We start from the raw sequence: 16511 nt of genomic DNA, 5'->3' as shown, positions 1-16511 counted from the left end.
TGGGCTTTACGGAAGAGTGGCCAGAAAAACGCCATTGCTTTTGGTGTTTGCCAAAAGGCATGTGGGAGACTCCCCAAACATATGGAAGAAGGTACTCTGGTCAGATGAGACAAAAAAAATTTGGGGGCCATCAAGGGAAACGCTATGTCTGGCGCAAACCCAACCCCTCTCATCACCCCGAGAACACTATCCAGCATCATGCTGTGGGGATGTTTTTCATCAGCAGGGACTGGGAAACTGGTCAGAATTGAAGGAATTATGGATGGTGCTAAATACAGGGAAATTATTGAGGGAAACCTCTTTCAGTCTTCCAGAGATTTGAGACTGGGATGGAGGTTCAACTTCCAGCAGGACAATGACCCTAAGCATACTGCTAAAGCAACACTCGAGTGGATTAAGGGGACATTTAAATGTCTTAGAATGGCCTAGTCAAATCCCAGACCTCAATCCATTTGAGAATCTGTGGTATGACTTAAAGATTGCTGTACACCAGCGGAACCCATCCAACTTGAAGGAGCTGGAGCAGTTTTGCCTTGAAGAACGGGCAAATATCCCAGTGGCTAGATGTGCCAAGCGTATAGAGACATACCCCAAGAGACTTGCAGGTGTAATTTCTGCTAAAGGTGTCTCACAAAGTATTGACTTTTGGGGGGGGGGGGGGGGGGGGGGTGAATAGTTTTCAGTTTGTCTTATTTCTTGTTTGTTTCACAATAAAAAATATTTTGCATCTTCAAAGTGGTAGGCATGTTGTGTAATTCAAATGATACAACCCCCCCCCCCCCCCCCCCCCCCCCCAAAATCTATTTTAATTCCAGGTTGAAAGGCAACAAAATAGGAAAAATGCCAAGGGCGGTGAATACTTTAGCAAGCCACTGTAGGACCTGTCCATAGACAAAATATGTATGGGCTTGCTCAAACAGAGTTTGACGAATACAACTAGACAGCATGACAGATTGAATATGTACTACTGTACTGCAATGTCACTGAGACCACTGTCAGCCCTCTGATTTCAAAGTGAGGGATGATATATTAACTACACCAGGACCGGTCAGAATCCATAGCATTGTAGGTCTATTTTTGTTTTTCAAACACTTTTTTTCTGGTTACCAAGTAGTTCTCTATAATGCCATGTTAAATTAATTTCATAAAACCAAATAAGCCTTTGAAATTCAGTTTTAATAAGGTTTAAATATTATGCCGCCAAACATTTAATATGCCATAATCCCCTACCATTGTAAAATGTCAACATATAACATTCTAAATTACTTATAAACATATACAGTTCCATAAACCTTTATTCATTTTCTCACATTTGCTCCATTTAATATAAATTTAACAGCTCCAGAGGCCAGATGTCCCCATTTTAGAAATAGCATAAATCATAACAAAACATGTCAGACAGTCCAAGACTGGGTCAACATAGTTAAACTACACTACAATTATTTTAGAACATAGTGCTCTTTGAAGCAGAATAGCTATATGAAGTTCAATTACATGCCGGGTCTACCTTTTTGATCAATGCATTTATTCCACTCTGGTTTTCATGCTCTCTTCCTCTACCTCTTCAATTTTCTCCCGACGTCTACGTTTCCATCCCTAAATCAGACATGTCGGTTAGAAAATGTCTATATTGTAACTGCATCAAAGTTTTGCTTGACTGCAGTATTTGTCTTCTCTTCACTAAAGACTTTACAACAGTCTCACAGTATTATGTAATGCGACATTGTATATAGAACTATACCACATGGTGTCCGTGGATTTCCAGCTGCAATGGTATTCCTATTGGCATTAGATATTGTATGACTAAAACGAATTGTTAGTTGGAAGACACTGCGACACACACTTGTTGTCATTGTAGGTACCTTTTCTCCATGTCACTCTCAACACTTTGGTCATCAACATCGTCATTGTCATCCAATATGAAGACTGGTGCTGTTCCAAACTCTTCTCCCTTTGTTTTGACAAACTGCTCATTCAAACCAGCTTCCCTCAGCTTGTCTCTGTATATACGCTCCGCGTCAACCTTGGCGTTTTTCTAGAGCAATTCCATCAAAGGCCAGGGAATAGACAAGGTGCACAACAGTAAATAATACAACAATTGACCGCTTAAAGGCTCTTCTCAAGTGTTTGCAATTCCAGAAAATGAGTTTCCAGGTCAATGCAAGCCCATAGTTTACCTGGGACACCTGTTCAAACAGGTAAGGACGGACAGTTACTCTGGCCATCATATCCTGTAGCTCCTTCTTATACTCTCTCGTCCTTTGTTGGTCGGCCTCCCTACATGTACAGAGCCACATAAACATTAAGTAAACATTAAGTACAGATCAACAACTCTTTAATCAGTCTGTTCTTTTCTGTTTTCATCTGAGGAATTTCCCAGTACTCACCGGTGCTGTTTCAGCTTCTCATGATACACCTCTTTCAGGCTGCTATGAGGGTCCATGACCTTGGCGCGGACAGCCACTGTCTTCTTCATGGCCTGAGACCTCTTCCTATGTCTCCGCATCCACTCTACACTCTCCTGCTCCTTGCTCTCTTTCTGCTCCACAGACTTTCTGATGAACCAGGGAGAGGACAGGACAGAGATGAGTATGACTATGTCCTGTATCTTTACGTATTGAGACAGACACACCCGATAATGAAGTTCATAGTTCGCTTTTACCTAATGGCCATACAGCGTTTCCTTGCTGCATCTGTGATGTAGGTGGGAAGCGTATCTGTGGACAGTGATGTTAAGCCTCCAAAGGAATTGCTTCTCTTCAAAACGGCAATGACTATGGGTTTCTGAGGACAAAAATAATACAAGGAAACAAAACGTTTCCAAAGATACAAAGATAAGTTTAATTTCAAGTTCTATTTGCAGAGTTCTACAGTAAGCTCACCTGTTCTTTTTCAGAGCTGATTCTGCTTGGTCTTGAAGGCAGAGTTGACGTCCGCAGGTGGAAGGGCTGACACTTGGTAACATTTTTCCTCTCTGCCCTCTTCAGTAATTCCCTCTGAAAGGCCTTGTGCAGCCTGTCAAAATCAGGGACCTGGGAGTTGGTCTTTGGCTGGAAGGTAGGCTTCTGATCCAGGAAGGCCAGAACCTCCTTCTTAGTCCGTTGGGCAGTGCGAGGCTCCGGGTTCTCAGTATGAGTTTGGTTCTCTATAGGTGCTGTGGACTTCCTCAAAGTCTCCTGGGCCCTCAGCTGGATGCGTACCTTCCTGCGCAGCTCCTCCTCTAGAGAGCATACAGAATTTAGTGAGAAAAACTTAAGATTTAGGGAAGATTATAATACTTTTATAATACAATTTACTGCAAGATCTCTGGAGATATATTATTTAGGCAACACACCTTTTAAATGCTCAGAGACAGCATGGTCTTTGATTGCTTTCGGTATTGGTTTCCTGACATTGGTGGCTTTTTGAGACTGTGCCACCGTGCTTATCATTTGCATCAGCTTCTCTCTCTTCTTCTCATCTCTCTCCAGGAAGCTGAAGGGCTTCTGCATGGAGATCAGGAAGTCCCTCCTCTGTTCATGGCCTTCCTTCCTCTCTTTCTGCCGCACCTGCGTCATCTCATCATAGAGGGGCAAAAACACATGGCCAGGCACAGGAACAGCACGAAACTTCCTCTGACATTCCGCCTCCTCTTTCTCCTCTTTGCTTAGTTGGAGCTGCTCTGTTTCTGTTGGTCCTTGGTGCTGAATATGCTGTGGTCCTCTGTGTGAAACAGTTGTGGCAGAAGCCCAGGCTGCAGAGGATGTGACAAACCTCCCTGACTGTCTGAGCTGTGGGGATTTCCTGCAGGTAGACCTCCTACCTGACACCAGTTCAGACAGGGAACTGGATTTCCTCGGTCCCCTACATTGGAGATTGTTTTATTTAACATAGAACAATAGGATATTTGAGACTTACAAAACAAATATATTGTGATAACTTATTTGCATCATTGGGTGACTTGACATACCTGGCCTGAGAGCTGAAAAACTGGTCCAGTTGTCTGTCAGCACTAGACTTCCTGTCGAAGCCTGCTGACAGCATAGAGTTCTGCTGGATCCTTTTCTCAAGGCCCTCTCTCTGTCTCCTCTCTGTCTCCTGCAGCTGCTGCTTGTAGGCCTCCTTCATCTCCTGTAGTTGGTGCTGGAGCAGCAGCTCTGAACTCAGGCCATCCTCCAGGAAAGCCTGCAGGTCAGCCATGTTCCTCTGCTCTTGCATCCTAGCAGCAGTGTGTCCTCCTGAACCCAACATTCACCAAACAGCTACGGAAAGAAGGAAAAAGGGGAAGATATTTTGAATTATATTCCAAAAACACCTAATCCAAAAACACCTCCCACAGTGGGATAAACCCTTGTTTAGATCAGACATTTTTATTTCCATAGAACTGTGTCCCACATTTGATCAATCAATGATCATTAATATGATGAAAGGTTATGCAAAACTCCAGCAGCACATGATGTGAGCCTCCGCAAGGGTTGCCCTAGCAACCAAACTGCTTCTCCAAAACATTGCCAGAGAAGTCTTATTGTATGTCTATGTTAACATGGTAGGCTACATGCTAAACTGTTTTAGGGCAGAAAATGTGTATTGTTACACAATGCATAACTACAATACATATTGAGATGACAATTTTGGAATATTGCAAAATAGAAAATATAACCTGATGCTCGTGCACTTTAGAACCACAGCATACTTATTCCAGTGGATTATTATAATAATTATTGTCCATTGTTGTGCATCTCTTCTTGCTTCTCTCCTTCACAACAAAGACTGTCATGTATCGACATCATATATTGATTGCTACAAAGTAATAACTTCGAATCAATGGATGATGTTTCGCTACTTGTTGTCAAAGCTAAGATATTTGACTCCACCCCCTGGAACTCTCTAATGTTTGATTGGCTGAAGTAAACGCTTGCGGTATCTCGATCTATACTTCAGTGATCTCGATTGGGCACTATCATGTTGACACATTTGTAACACGTTTTTTTATTCAAGAAGCGCCTTAACTATCCCTTCTACATTGTCCTCCTGAATAAAACGGAATTATGTTTAAATATCAATAGCACCAAAGTGCGGACAACTTGTGAAGTGAAACTAGTGCGGTTCCTTTTTCTGATTGGTTGAGCACTACAGGAAGTACTTGCCTCTTACGTATGTCAAAATATACAACATGGCTGAATTATAGAATGGACACAGCTGCGATTAGTAGGACATATTCAAGGGGAAACATTTAGTTCTGATTCTAAACAATACAGTTGGAGTTGTTTAAGGGTTAGACGAGTACCACGTTGTTACGTTGTTTTAAAGATGCATAGTCTCACTAAAACGGCACTGTCTTTCAAAGGAATCGGGCGGCGGTGTGTTGCTCTGAACCGTTTTTCAGAAACAAGAATCATTTGCAGAGGACTCACGTGCGCAGCAGAACATGGGGAACATGAAAATGAGCTCTATGATGTCATTATATCTGGAGGAGGGATGGTTGGGACCGCTATGGCTTGTTCTTTAGGTGAGTCGAGGTGATCTCCTGATGCTGCCCAGTCAAACAGCCCCTCTGCCCCTATTTGCCCCCATCTAAAGGAGGAGGAGCCGTAATTCCGCTCCTGGATGCAAATGCTCAGACTTCATTCTCACAACTAAATTGCAGTTGTGGCTTTGCTGCTGATTTACACCATACAGCATTTGCCTTAGTTCTGTGTTGCTAAACAAGTAAGGTATAATTAAGACAAACATGCAGAGGAACTTTCATTTCTTGTTCTCATGGCACCACTAGTGATGCCAAAATGTATGCTATATCAATGCTACTCCCACCACAACTTTTAATCTGTCTGTTTATCATTTTGGACAGAGCATCAATCAATTTCATGCATCCTCGTTATTGTTGACAGGCTTGGATCCAAACTTGGAGGGGAAGAAGATTCTTTTGCTTGAGGCAGGCAACAAGAAAGTGATGGACAAGGTCCCAGACGCCTACAGTACAAGAGTCAGCTCCATCAGCCCGGGCTCTGCCACCCTCCTCAGTGGTACACAACCATATTACGAAACACTATTATCATGTTCCCTGAGAAAGTAATCTCTCTAATGGCATTAGAAGCTCTGTTTTCCATTGGCAGCTAATGGCATCAGAAAAATGTAGGGAACCTCTCTGCATACAGATAGACATGGCTGCAATAGTATGAGCTTCATAAAGTACAGTAGGGGTGAAGAGTTGTGTGTAGATAGTTTGGTAGTTGTCTATTATTTGTCAGGGTTGGTTTATTGGTTTATCCATAATAAAAAAAAACAGTACATCTTGTCCAATGACAAAAGAGCTCATGTTTAAGTGGCCAGCTTCCTGTCTGATTAAGCCTATTTGTGGTGTGGCTCAGCATAAAAGGTTGTCAGGAAGTAGGTTAGTGATCAGGCCCAGCTTGTCTAGTCACACATGCTTAGCAGGGATCATATCTGGACTCTAGTCTACATCAATCATTGATGGGATCCTCTCAACTATTATTCATGTCTCCTTGGGTTTTAATTGACACCCTGATGATGTATTGCATGACAGTAAGGAAGTGAAGGAAGTGATTTGGATACCCATGGCTATGTCAAGCCCAGTTAAATTGACTTGGATGTATACTGAACAACAATTTAAACGCAACATGCAACCATTTCCAAGATTTTACTGAGTTACAGTTCATATAAGGAAATCAGTCAATTCAAATAAATTCATTAGGCCCTAATCTATGGATTTCACATAACTGGGAATACATACACTACATGGTCAAAAGTATGTGGTCAGCTGCTGGTCAAACATCTCATTCCAAAATCATGCGCATTAATATGGAGTTGGTCCCCCCTTTGCTGCTATAACATCCCCCACTCTTCTGGGAAGGCTTTCCACTAGATGTTGAAACGTTGCTGCGGGGACTTGCTTCCATTCAGCAACACTGATGTTGGGCGATTAGGCCTAGCTCTCAGTCTGCGTTCCAATTCATCCCAAAGGTGTTCGATGGGGTGGGGGTCAGGGCACTGCAGGCCAGTCAAGTTCTTCCATACCGATCTCTACAAACCATTTATGCATGGACCTCGCTTTGTGCACGGGGGCATTGTCATGCTGAAACAGGAAAGGGCCTTCCACAAAGTTGGAAGAACAGAATTGTCTAGAATGTAATTGTATGCTGTTGCATTAGATTTCCCTTCACTGGAACTAAAGAGACTAGTCCGAACCATGAAAAACAGCCCCAGACAATTATTCCTCCACCACCAAACTTTACAGTTGGCACTATGCATTGGGACTGGTAGCGTTCTCCTGGCATCCGCCAATCCCAGATTTGTCCGTCGGACTCCTAGATGAAGCGTGATTCATCACTCCAGAGAACACGTTTCCACTGCTCCGTAGTCCAATGGTGGCGAGCTTTGTTACACCCCTGAAAAAGGGGAGAAAGAATCACGAGTGTGATACGGAATGTTTACTCATTAAAACTTTTAGTGCAATGAGAAAAAGACCGCGATTTCTCCGTGAACTTGAGTGGAGACCAGAGCAATCGATCTCAGGCTCATAGATTAAGAGCATTTAGTAGATCACAGATTAACACTTTTACCCACAACAAAATAAAGAAATCAACATAACGTTTACACATTCCTCTCACAATTCGTACCCTTTGTACGCTTGACGGATTTTAACACAATTATATAAATGTTATCAATCAATCAACTAATACTGAATGCAGGATCTTCTTAACCTTAGATGTTTTAAGATCCTCACATACTATGAACTTACTAATACTTTTTAATGTATAACAGGCTATTAGTATTTCCTTTAACCTGTCACACTCTCCCCGACAAAATAAATGTTGTCCCAACATTTGCTTGGCATTGCACATGGTGATCTGAGACTTGTGTGCGGCTGCTCTGCCATGGAAACCCATTTCATGAAGCTCCCGAGGAACAGTTCTTGTGCTGTTTGGAACTCGGTAGTGAGTTTTGCAACCGAGGACAGATTATTTTTACACGCTTCAGCACTCGGTGGGTCCCGTTCTGTGAGCTTGTGTGGCCTACCACTTCTTGGCTGAGCCATTGTTGATCCTAGACATTTCCACTTCACAATAACAGCACTAACAGTTGACCGGGGAAGCTCAATTTATATATCTGTCAGCAACCGGTGTGGCTAAAATAGCAGAATCCACAAATTTGAAGGGGTGTGCACATACTTTTGGCCATGTAATGTATAAGCATTTGTTGGTCACAGATACCTTCTTTTTTTTTTTAAAGGTAGGGGCGTGGATCAGAACCAGTCAGTATCTGGTGTGACCACCATTTGCTTCGTGTAGCGTGACACATCTCCTTTGCATAGTGTTGATCAGGCTGTTGATTGTGGCCTGTGGAATGTTGTCCCACTCCTCTTCAATGGCTGTGCGTAGCTGCTGGATATTGGCGGGAACTGGAACACGCTGTTGTATACGTCGATCCAGAGCATCCAAAACAATGGGTGATATGTCTGGTGAGTTTGCAGGCCATGGAAGAACCTGGACATTTACAGCTTCCAGGAATTGTATACAGATATTTGCGACATGGGGCCGTGCATTATCATGCTGAAACATGAGGTGATGGCGGCGGATGAATGGCACGACAATGGGCTTCAGGATCTTGTCACGGTATCTCTGTGCATTCAAATTGCCATCGATAAAATACAATTCTGTTCGTTGCCCATAGCTTATGCCTCCCTATACCCCACCGCCGTTGACATCAGCAAACAGCTTGCCCACACGACGCCATACATGTGATCTGCAGTTGTGAGGCCGGTTGGATGTACTGCCAAATATTCTAAAATTACATTGGAGGTGGCTTATGGTAGAGAAATTAACATTAAATTATCTGGCAACAGCACTGGTGGACATTCCTGCAGTCAGCATGCCAATCGCAAGCTGCCTCAAAACTTGAGATGTCTGTGGCATTGTGTTCAGTGACAAAACGGCACATTTTAGAGTGGCCTTTTATTGTCCCCAGCACAAGATGCACCTGTGTAATGATCATGCTGTTTAATCAGCTTCTTGATATGCCACACCTGTCAGGTGGATGGATTATCTTGGCAAAGGAGAAATACTCATGAACAGGGATGTAGACAAATTTGTGCTCAACTTTTGAGAGAAATAAGCTTTTCTGCATATGGAACATTTCAGGGATCTTTTACTTCAGCTGATGAAACATGGGACCAACACTTCACATGTTGCATTTATATTTTTGTTGACATCGCCCACTTGAGTTCTTGTCTCATTTAATCATACTCCTCTAACAAGTAATTATGGGGCTTGTATGCCTCATACATAACATCCCTAGATTTTATAGATCTTGTATTTTATTAAAATGTTGTGTGTGCCTTTTCAGGTGTTGGCGCATGGGATCACATTATGAACATGAGATGTAAGCCCTATCAGAAGATGCAGGTCAGTTCTTGGAAACGCCAAGCCCTAAAGTAATTTCTTATTGAGAAGCCCATTTAAGTCGTTAGAGTTCTACTGCTATATACTTACTCTCATTGTATCTCCCCTGCCATTTAACCTCTACTCAATCATGTACTTTACAATGCCATTTCTCTCGAGCATGTAATTGTTCACAAAGAAAACGCAAACCCAATGGCGGTTTAAAACACGCATTTTGTTCATTCCTCTGCCCAATTTATACATCCTCAGAGGCCATACAAATGCCAGGGTGCCTCAACCCCCAAAGGACAGGAGGTCAATTTAAAACGATGATCAAAACTCCCTGGCTTAGTGAAATGTTTGTTTTTTCCCCTCTGGCCACAATCAGAGTAATTATTTAATTAGGATTATATTTAATCGGAAAAATATCTATTTGGCATCTTCAACTAGGCGTTCATCCCCTGTGTGTACTAATTATAAAGATGAATGTGACAAGCAGGAGGCAGAAGATGGAAGATGACAGGATGTGTAGATGTCAGTAGCAAAGTGACCGTGTTTTACAGCTGTGGGCGCAGGCTGAGTCCCTTCTGTAAGATGTGGTCAGTTTATACCAAAGAAAAAAACACAGGGTTTCTCTCATGGCCAAGGATGTCATCATAAAATATAATATGGTGATTATAGTGATATACCTCTTCCATAATACCTTAACTGCTCTGCTCCTTTTTTTGCTTGTTTGTTTGCAGATGCATATTACAAGGATAGAGTAGTGCGTTGAGGTTAACCCCAAAAAATCTTCATTCATTATCCTAAATAGTTAACTACTGGCTGAAGAAGGAAAAATAACCTGAATATTAGTAGGCCATTTCCAATGGTCTCTCTCCTGTCTGGGTGTTAAGATGGAAAGATAAGCAGGTTTTAAAGCTCCCATTTGTGGATTTCTCCTAGCAAAGAGGACAATAAGTACATAGCAACACATTCCTTATCAACAGAAGTATATTTTTCTTCAACATAAAAACTCCTTGGAATTTGCGGTTTGGTTTCATTAAATCTTTCAAGCAGCCAACCACTTGTCACAAGTTGCAAACCCACCACCATTAGTGGTTTTCTGTAGGGTAAAACCCACTACTTTATGTCATTTTGGGGGGAAAGTAGTTTAGCTGTGTTACTTCTGAATGATAAGGTCTGAGAGAGAGTCCTACATAAGCATAACCACTTCCCTGCGTCACATGAAAAGTCTTGTCATTTACCATCTCAGAAATGATGTGCCTCAATTATGTGTTCTATTTTGACACTCAACTTTTTTGGGATACATTAACCAATATTTACCCGCTCGGTAATGTTAACAAATGTGTTCTGTCGGTCCAAAAACATAAATCCACATCACAGATGTCATTTCATTGTGCATCAGTAAGCTCCCTAAGTCAACCATAGAAGGGTGTTGTTGACCTTTCTCGATCTTAGTTTGGTCATTTAAGTAGTGCCTGCCAAGCTCTGGCTGCAGCTGAACAAATTTGATGTGTTCAGTTCAATTAGGCTGTGGCTCTTTGGCCCGCTAAATATAGGGAATGGGGATGCATTTAAGGATAGAGTTGTTGACCACAGGGATAATTGATTTCTGATTTAGGTTTGGGATGCCTGCTCGGATGCCCTGATTACATTTGATAAGGAGAACCTGCAGGACGAGATGGCATACATTGTGGAGAACGACATCATTGTGGCAGCCCTGACGAAACAGCTGGAGAATCTCTCTGGTAAGAAAGCAGCGCCACACACAGTCCAGTTGCATTGCTGATTTTCCCATGAAACCCTCACTATGCACGAGTAGTGATGTGACTCTCCTTAGAAGACATATTGAGTTCATTGACATCCTGTTAATGAGCACTGGGTCTGGCAGCTCATGTAATGTCACCACATTTGTTCCATCCTGTCCCTGCGTTTTGTTTATTTGTATTTTCCCCTGTGTCTGTTTTTAAAGACCAGTGCAGCTCTTGGACGCCTCCATGTTTTCCTGCTATTTCAATCAAGCTCCATATTTCCTGTGTGCCAGTTAGTGCACTCATAGACCGGGTGCCATGTAAAGGCACGTGCAGTTGTCCAATTACCTATTTCACATTGACATGTGCTCCCACGCCATTAAGGATGCTAAAGTGCTGACGGTGTGTTGTGCTGTATTGTTGTTGAAATTAGGCCGACTTTTTGGAGGTTCAGAAATGAAACCTTAGCACAGCCTTGCGTCCGACTGTAAAACAGCATATTTATAAACGGGCTTTTCTACATTTTGCACTAAACAGATGTGTGGTTGCAGGCAGCAGGTTTTCCTTAAAGGCATCATGTTGGTCCTCTACTTAATTTTTTCTTCCTTTGGCCATGATGTTTCTCTGCTTCTGAGGCAGTACATGAAAAGCGTGCACTAAGCTAACTAGTTTGGTAGTAACTCTGCTCTCCAATCACTGCAGGCCAATATTTGTCGCTCGTGTTCAGGAACCAGTAGTCAATCTGCGGACGGGAACCTCTCCAAGTGGGCAACGCCAAGTGTAATTCCAGATACTTTCATGTTCGGGATGACCGACTACCGATAATTCAAAGAAAGTGGGAGTTTTGGTGCAATCCCAGCATGCTGGCAGCAAGCGGAAAGTGTGGCATGGTCTGCTTGTAGATAAACACTATTAATCAATGCTATGCGGCAAGCCAAGACCATTAAGAAGATTGTCAATGTGAGCTTCGGCAGCTGGTCCCTGCCAGAGAGGGAAACCAGTGGTGTTTTACAAGGTGGTTTGTAGATCCTCCACTGCCTTAGTCACTTAAAGCCAAACCTTACTCTCTTTTTTTCCTTTTTGGAGGAAACAAGTAGCAAAGTCTTGATTAGTGTGACCAATTGTGATGAAAAATACTTACTGGCCCCTTCCTTGTTTAGTGAAAATGATTCTCTGTGGTGAACCCAAAATCCCATTGGCTCTGCTTTTGACCATTTCTTTTCTCTGTGTTCGGTCTCTCAGATCAGGTGAGGGTCCAGTACAAATCCAAGGTGGTGAAATACACCTGGCCCAAGTCCCACCAGGTAGCTGACGCCATCCCCTGGGTTCAGGTCATCCTGGCCAACGGACAGACTCTTCAAACCAAACTACTGGTCAGTCCATCCTGAGTAGTAACTCTTTTATTTTATGAATGTTTTTTTGTCTTTGACCATAATGCTCTAGGATGTAACCGCTGTGATTGGCTGGTTTGCAGATTGGAGCAGATGGGCCAAATTCGATGGTAAGGCGGGAGGCGGGGATACCCACGGTCAAGTGGAATTATGACCAATCAGCTGTTGTGGCTGTCCTGCATCTGTCTGAGGTGAGATATACATCTTACAACCTGTCTATTTCATCAAGACACATGGAGGCCATACTAATTGTTATCATGTGTTTCTATAGCCAACAGAGAACAATGTTGCCTGGCAGAGGTTCCTTCCAACAGGCCCCATAGCAATGTTACCAGTAAGTTTGTATCATAGGTTCAAAGTGCAGCTGAGCTCTTTGCTTTTTTCTGTCCCTTAATTTTAACCAACTCCCCCTTCTCTCTTGTGGCTGTAGTTGTCGGACACAGAGAGCTCTCTGGTGTGGTCGACCAGCCACCGCCATGCTGAGGAGCTACTGCAGCTGGATGAGGAAAGCTTTGTGGACTCCATCAACACTGCCTTTGTGAGTCCCGGCCTGACCCCACCGAATCAAATAATGATGAGGAACAGGTGCCTTTATACAGCAGAGAAAGAAATGGATTTCTGATACATTTGTATGTGTTATGAATAGTACATTTATGAATGGAAATCCTCTTGTTACCAACATGCTGCAAGTGCACCAATGAACCGGTTAGTCAATGCCAATGGGTGCACTTGTCACTGTTTTCTGTCTACTCTACATCATACATGTAGACAATACCAACGTTTTGCCAGCCTAAAGTCGCTTTCCCAAGCCTACTATTTTTACTGGACCTGCCGATGGGGTCACCACGGTTGTCATGCTTGGTTTCAGGCCTGGTTTGCTAATTAAACCTGTGGTCTGCCAGTTGGTCATTACTGCATGGAATGTTTTTTAAACTAAGCTAATTCAACAGCAGGCCTGACCAGCCTCTTCTTTTAATTAGCAAGGGTCCTGTAACGCTGACAAACCATTTTGTTAGTGAGGAAAAGTACACTCACTCTGCATTTCTGCTCTAGTTTGTTTCTTTAACATCTCTCTTCTCTCTGTCTACCACGCCCCTCTATCTCTCCTGTACCTCTCTGTCTCTTCCTCTACCTGCTGTATCTACCTCTCTCTTCTCTCTGTCTACCACGCCCCTCTATCTCTCCTGTACCTCTCTGTCTCTTCCTCTACCTGCTGTATCTACCTCTCTCTTCTCTCTGTCTACCACGCCCCTCTATCTCTCCTGTACCTCTCTGTCTCTTCCTCTACCTGCTGTTTCTACCTCTCTCTTCTCTCTGTCTACCACGCCCCTCTATCTCTCCTGTACCTCTCTGTCTCTTCCTCTACCTGCTGTTTCTACCTCTCTCTATCTCTCTTCCTCTTTCCCTCCGTCTCTTCCTCTCTGTCTCTCTCTCTCTCTCTGTGTCGTCTCTTTCTGCCAGTGGAGTAATGAGAACCACAGTGAGCTGGTGGAGACTGCTGGCTCTCTGTTCCGCACTGCCCTGTCAGTCCTCATGCCTTCTGCAGGCTCGGCACGCCAGCTACCCCCCAGCGTGGCCGGGATCGGCCCAAAGAGTCGGGTCATGTTCCCCCTGGGCATGGGCCATGCGTCAGAGTACATCAGGCACCGGGTGGCACTCATTGGGTAAATCCCCACTCACCCCTGGGGACACGCCATTATTGAACTTCACATCGGTTTGCTTTAGAAAATTGTGACTAATATTTGACCTGGCATTTTGTAAATGTAAGGATTATATGCCCTTATTCTATGAAGGTATAACAGGATCATATAAATAAAATAAAAAAGATACTTATCAACTGCATAAAAAAAAGTAAGGGTTAATGCCTCTCTCCAATTATTTCTGTCTATTTGAAGGGAATGCTTGCTTTGATCCTACCCTGTAGATGTGACTAGATTTACACGGCGGAGGTCTTTATTTTTCTTTGCAGCGATGCAGCACACCGCGTCCACCCTCTAGCTGGCCAGGGAGCCAACTTGGGCTTTGGGGATGTGGCCTGCCTCACTCAGCTCCTGAGCCAGGCGGCCTTTAACGGGAAGGATCTGGGTTAGTGACTACCCTAAACAGACACCAAACACAGTAGCCGTAGCCAGTGGTTTCTCAGAAGCTCTTTTCCACAGCCCAGGCTGGGACGCTTGCTGTTGATCTTGATTATAAAAAGAACAGTATTTCTTCCAAAGTTTATTTAATGTTTTTTTTCTTACAGTTCTTGGCAGAAAGGACAGTTCACAGAAATGGAAATCCTGTTATGTGAATATTTTATTTGTTCTGAATAGTTCCAATGCAGAAAACACATTAACAATGTACACAGGTCCAGAAACTCTTTTCTCCATGATTTGTTAACCCCTGGTGTTTTGCTCTGCCTGTGTTATGTTGAGCAGGGGCCATGCAGCACCTGTTGGAATATGAGACAGAGCGCCAGCGCCACAACCTGCCCATGATGGCTGCCATCGACCTGATGAAACGACTGTACTCCACTAACGCTGCCCCCATGGTTGTCTTACGCACCTTCGGTCTGCAGGCCACCAATACACTGCCAGCCATGAAAGTTAGTATGCTGTCTCCTCTTTAACCCCACCTTTCTCGAATGTCATGTCCCTTGTCAAAGTGAACCCACAACACTTGTTCAAGTAGAAGCCATCTCTTCTTCCATTCCCAAGGTTTGGCCACATGTCAGAAGTAAGCCCCACTTTGGCTTCGTTCATGACCCCACCCGATCCTGACCTTTTTTCTGATTACATGTCTTTTTACTTCAGCTCTGCCTATAATTTCCATGGTTGTCAACTTACTACTACGGCAGCTTAGTTTAGCCCCAAATGTAGTGTTACAGAAAGTGTGTGGGTGGGGTGCAGTGCTGGCCCCGGGGCTGCGTTACGGCGGTATTGACTTGTGTTTTCACACCCCTTTTATTACAGACCGCTCATGTGAAATGGCTTTATTCCCTACTAAGTGATTCAGACCAAAGCAACCGTAACTGGTTGTAAAGGCATTTCTCTCTGGAGACCCAAAGTTATGCTTGACATTTTTCCATATTAAATGTTCACAGATCTTGTATACAGAGGTTTGTAGTGCCACTTTACACAGATGGGAAAGATGCTAGTCATCGTTTTTTGTCGAACTTGCTAGTGCTATACGTGGCTGTTGGATTCATGTATTTGTGGATAGGTATGGATGGATTGACAAAATGGATGTTTAGATTTGTGAGTTAATGTTCTTTCTCTCCAGGCTCAGATCATGGCGTTTGCAAGCAAGTGACACATACACTGGTCCCGCCGTTGCAGTTTGATGGTACGCCAATGACTCTGTGAATGGAATGTAAAAGTGTAAATGAATAAAGTTATATTTTATGCTCTGTCATAACTTGAACACAGTTATTCCTGCACGTCTTTCTTTCTGTGTGAAGATGATTTTGGGGTTTTCCAAGGCAGCAGGTAGCCTAGTGGTTACTAGGCCAACGCTCTAACCACTAGGCTACCGAAAGGTTGCTGGATCGAATCCCCGAGCTGACAAAGTAAAAATCTGTCATTCTGCCCCTGAACAAGGCAGTTAACCCACTGTTCCCAGGTAGGCCGGCATTGTAAATAAGAATTTGTTCTTAACTGACTTGCCTAGTTAAGGTAAAAAAAAAAAAATCCTGTATCCGTTTCACAAAACATTATGAACACCTGCTCTTTGACAGACTAACCAGGTGAAAGCTTTCATCCCTTATTGATGTCACTTGTTAAATTCGCTTCAATCAGTGTAGATGAAGGGGAGGAGACGGGATGAAGAAGGATTTTTAAGCTTTGAGACAAGCGAGACGGAATGTGTGCCATTCAGAGGGTGAACTATCAAGACAAAATATTTTAAGTGCCTTTGAACGGGATATGGTTGTAGGTGCCGGACGCACTGGTTTGTGTCAAGAACTGCTGGGTGTTTCCTGTGTGTATTTTATTTATTTTTATTTATTT

The 16511-nt window shown here is 43.3% G+C and overlaps 2 protein-coding genes across 2 annotated transcripts; one reads left to right on the top strand and one right to left on the bottom strand.

Annotated features, from left to right (window-relative positions):
- Positions 1 to 1164: 1164 nt before the first annotated feature.
- On the bottom strand, positions 1165 to 5013 carry fam161b (FAM161 centrosomal protein B). Its single transcript, XM_055864886.1, has 9 exons — positions 4640 to 5013; positions 3950 to 4241; positions 3335 to 3843; positions 2883 to 3220; positions 2663 to 2784; positions 2388 to 2555; positions 2178 to 2277; positions 1863 to 2035; positions 1165 to 1596 (listed from the first exon to the last, which is right to left on the bottom strand). The coding sequence occupies exons 2-9, from the start codon at positions 4228 to 4230 to the stop codon at positions 1557 to 1559; spliced, it is 1731 nt and encodes a 576-aa protein (XP_055720861.1). The 5' UTR covers positions 4231 to 4241; positions 4640 to 5013; the 3' UTR covers positions 1165 to 1556.
- A 90-nt stretch (positions 5014 to 5103) lies between these two features.
- On the top strand, positions 5104 to 15931 carry coq6 (coenzyme Q6 monooxygenase). Its single transcript, XM_055864887.1, has 12 exons — positions 5104 to 5488; positions 5868 to 6002; positions 9343 to 9401; positions 11002 to 11128; positions 12374 to 12504; positions 12606 to 12713; positions 12794 to 12856; positions 12953 to 13060; positions 13984 to 14186; positions 14492 to 14607; positions 14943 to 15109; positions 15787 to 15931. Exons 1-12 carry the CDS (start codon positions 5290 to 5292, stop codon positions 15814 to 15816), a joined length of 1446 nt encoding a protein of 481 aa, XP_055720862.1. The 5' UTR covers positions 5104 to 5289; the 3' UTR covers positions 15817 to 15931.
- Positions 15932 to 16511: the final 580 nt, after the last annotated feature.

Source organism: Salvelinus fontinalis, chromosome 16 (genome assembly GCF_029448725.1).
Source record: "Salvelinus fontinalis isolate EN_2023a chromosome 16, ASM2944872v1, whole genome shotgun sequence".
Taxonomy (NCBI): Eukaryota; Metazoa; Chordata; class Actinopteri; order Salmoniformes; family Salmonidae; genus Salvelinus; species Salvelinus fontinalis.
This window is presented reverse-complemented; position numbering and strand designations above follow the sequence as displayed.

Coding starts and splice junctions, on each gene's coding strand:
- fam161b (XM_055864886.1), bottom strand. CDS start 4,230: ATGTTGGGTTCAGGAGGACACACTGCTGCTAGGATGCAAGAGCAGAGG. Junction 3,844..3,949: donor TTTTTCAGCTCTCAGGCCAG/GTATGTCAAGTC, acceptor TCTCCAATGTAG/GGGACCGAGGAAATCCAGTT. Junction 2,278..2,387: donor GAGAAGCTGAAACAGCACCG/GTGAGTACTGGG, acceptor CTGTACATGTAG/GGAGGCCGACCAACAAAGGA.
- coq6 (XM_055864887.1), top strand. CDS start 5,290: ATGCATAGTCTCACTAAAACGGCACTGTCTTTCAAAGGAATCGGGCGG. Junction 14,187..14,491: donor CACCGGGTGGCACTCATTGG/GTAAATCCCCAC, acceptor TTTTCTTTGCAG/CGATGCAGCACACCGCGTCC. Junction 14,608..14,942: donor CTTTAACGGGAAGGATCTGG/GTTAGTGACTAC, acceptor TATGTTGAGCAG/GGGCCATGCAGCACCTGTTG.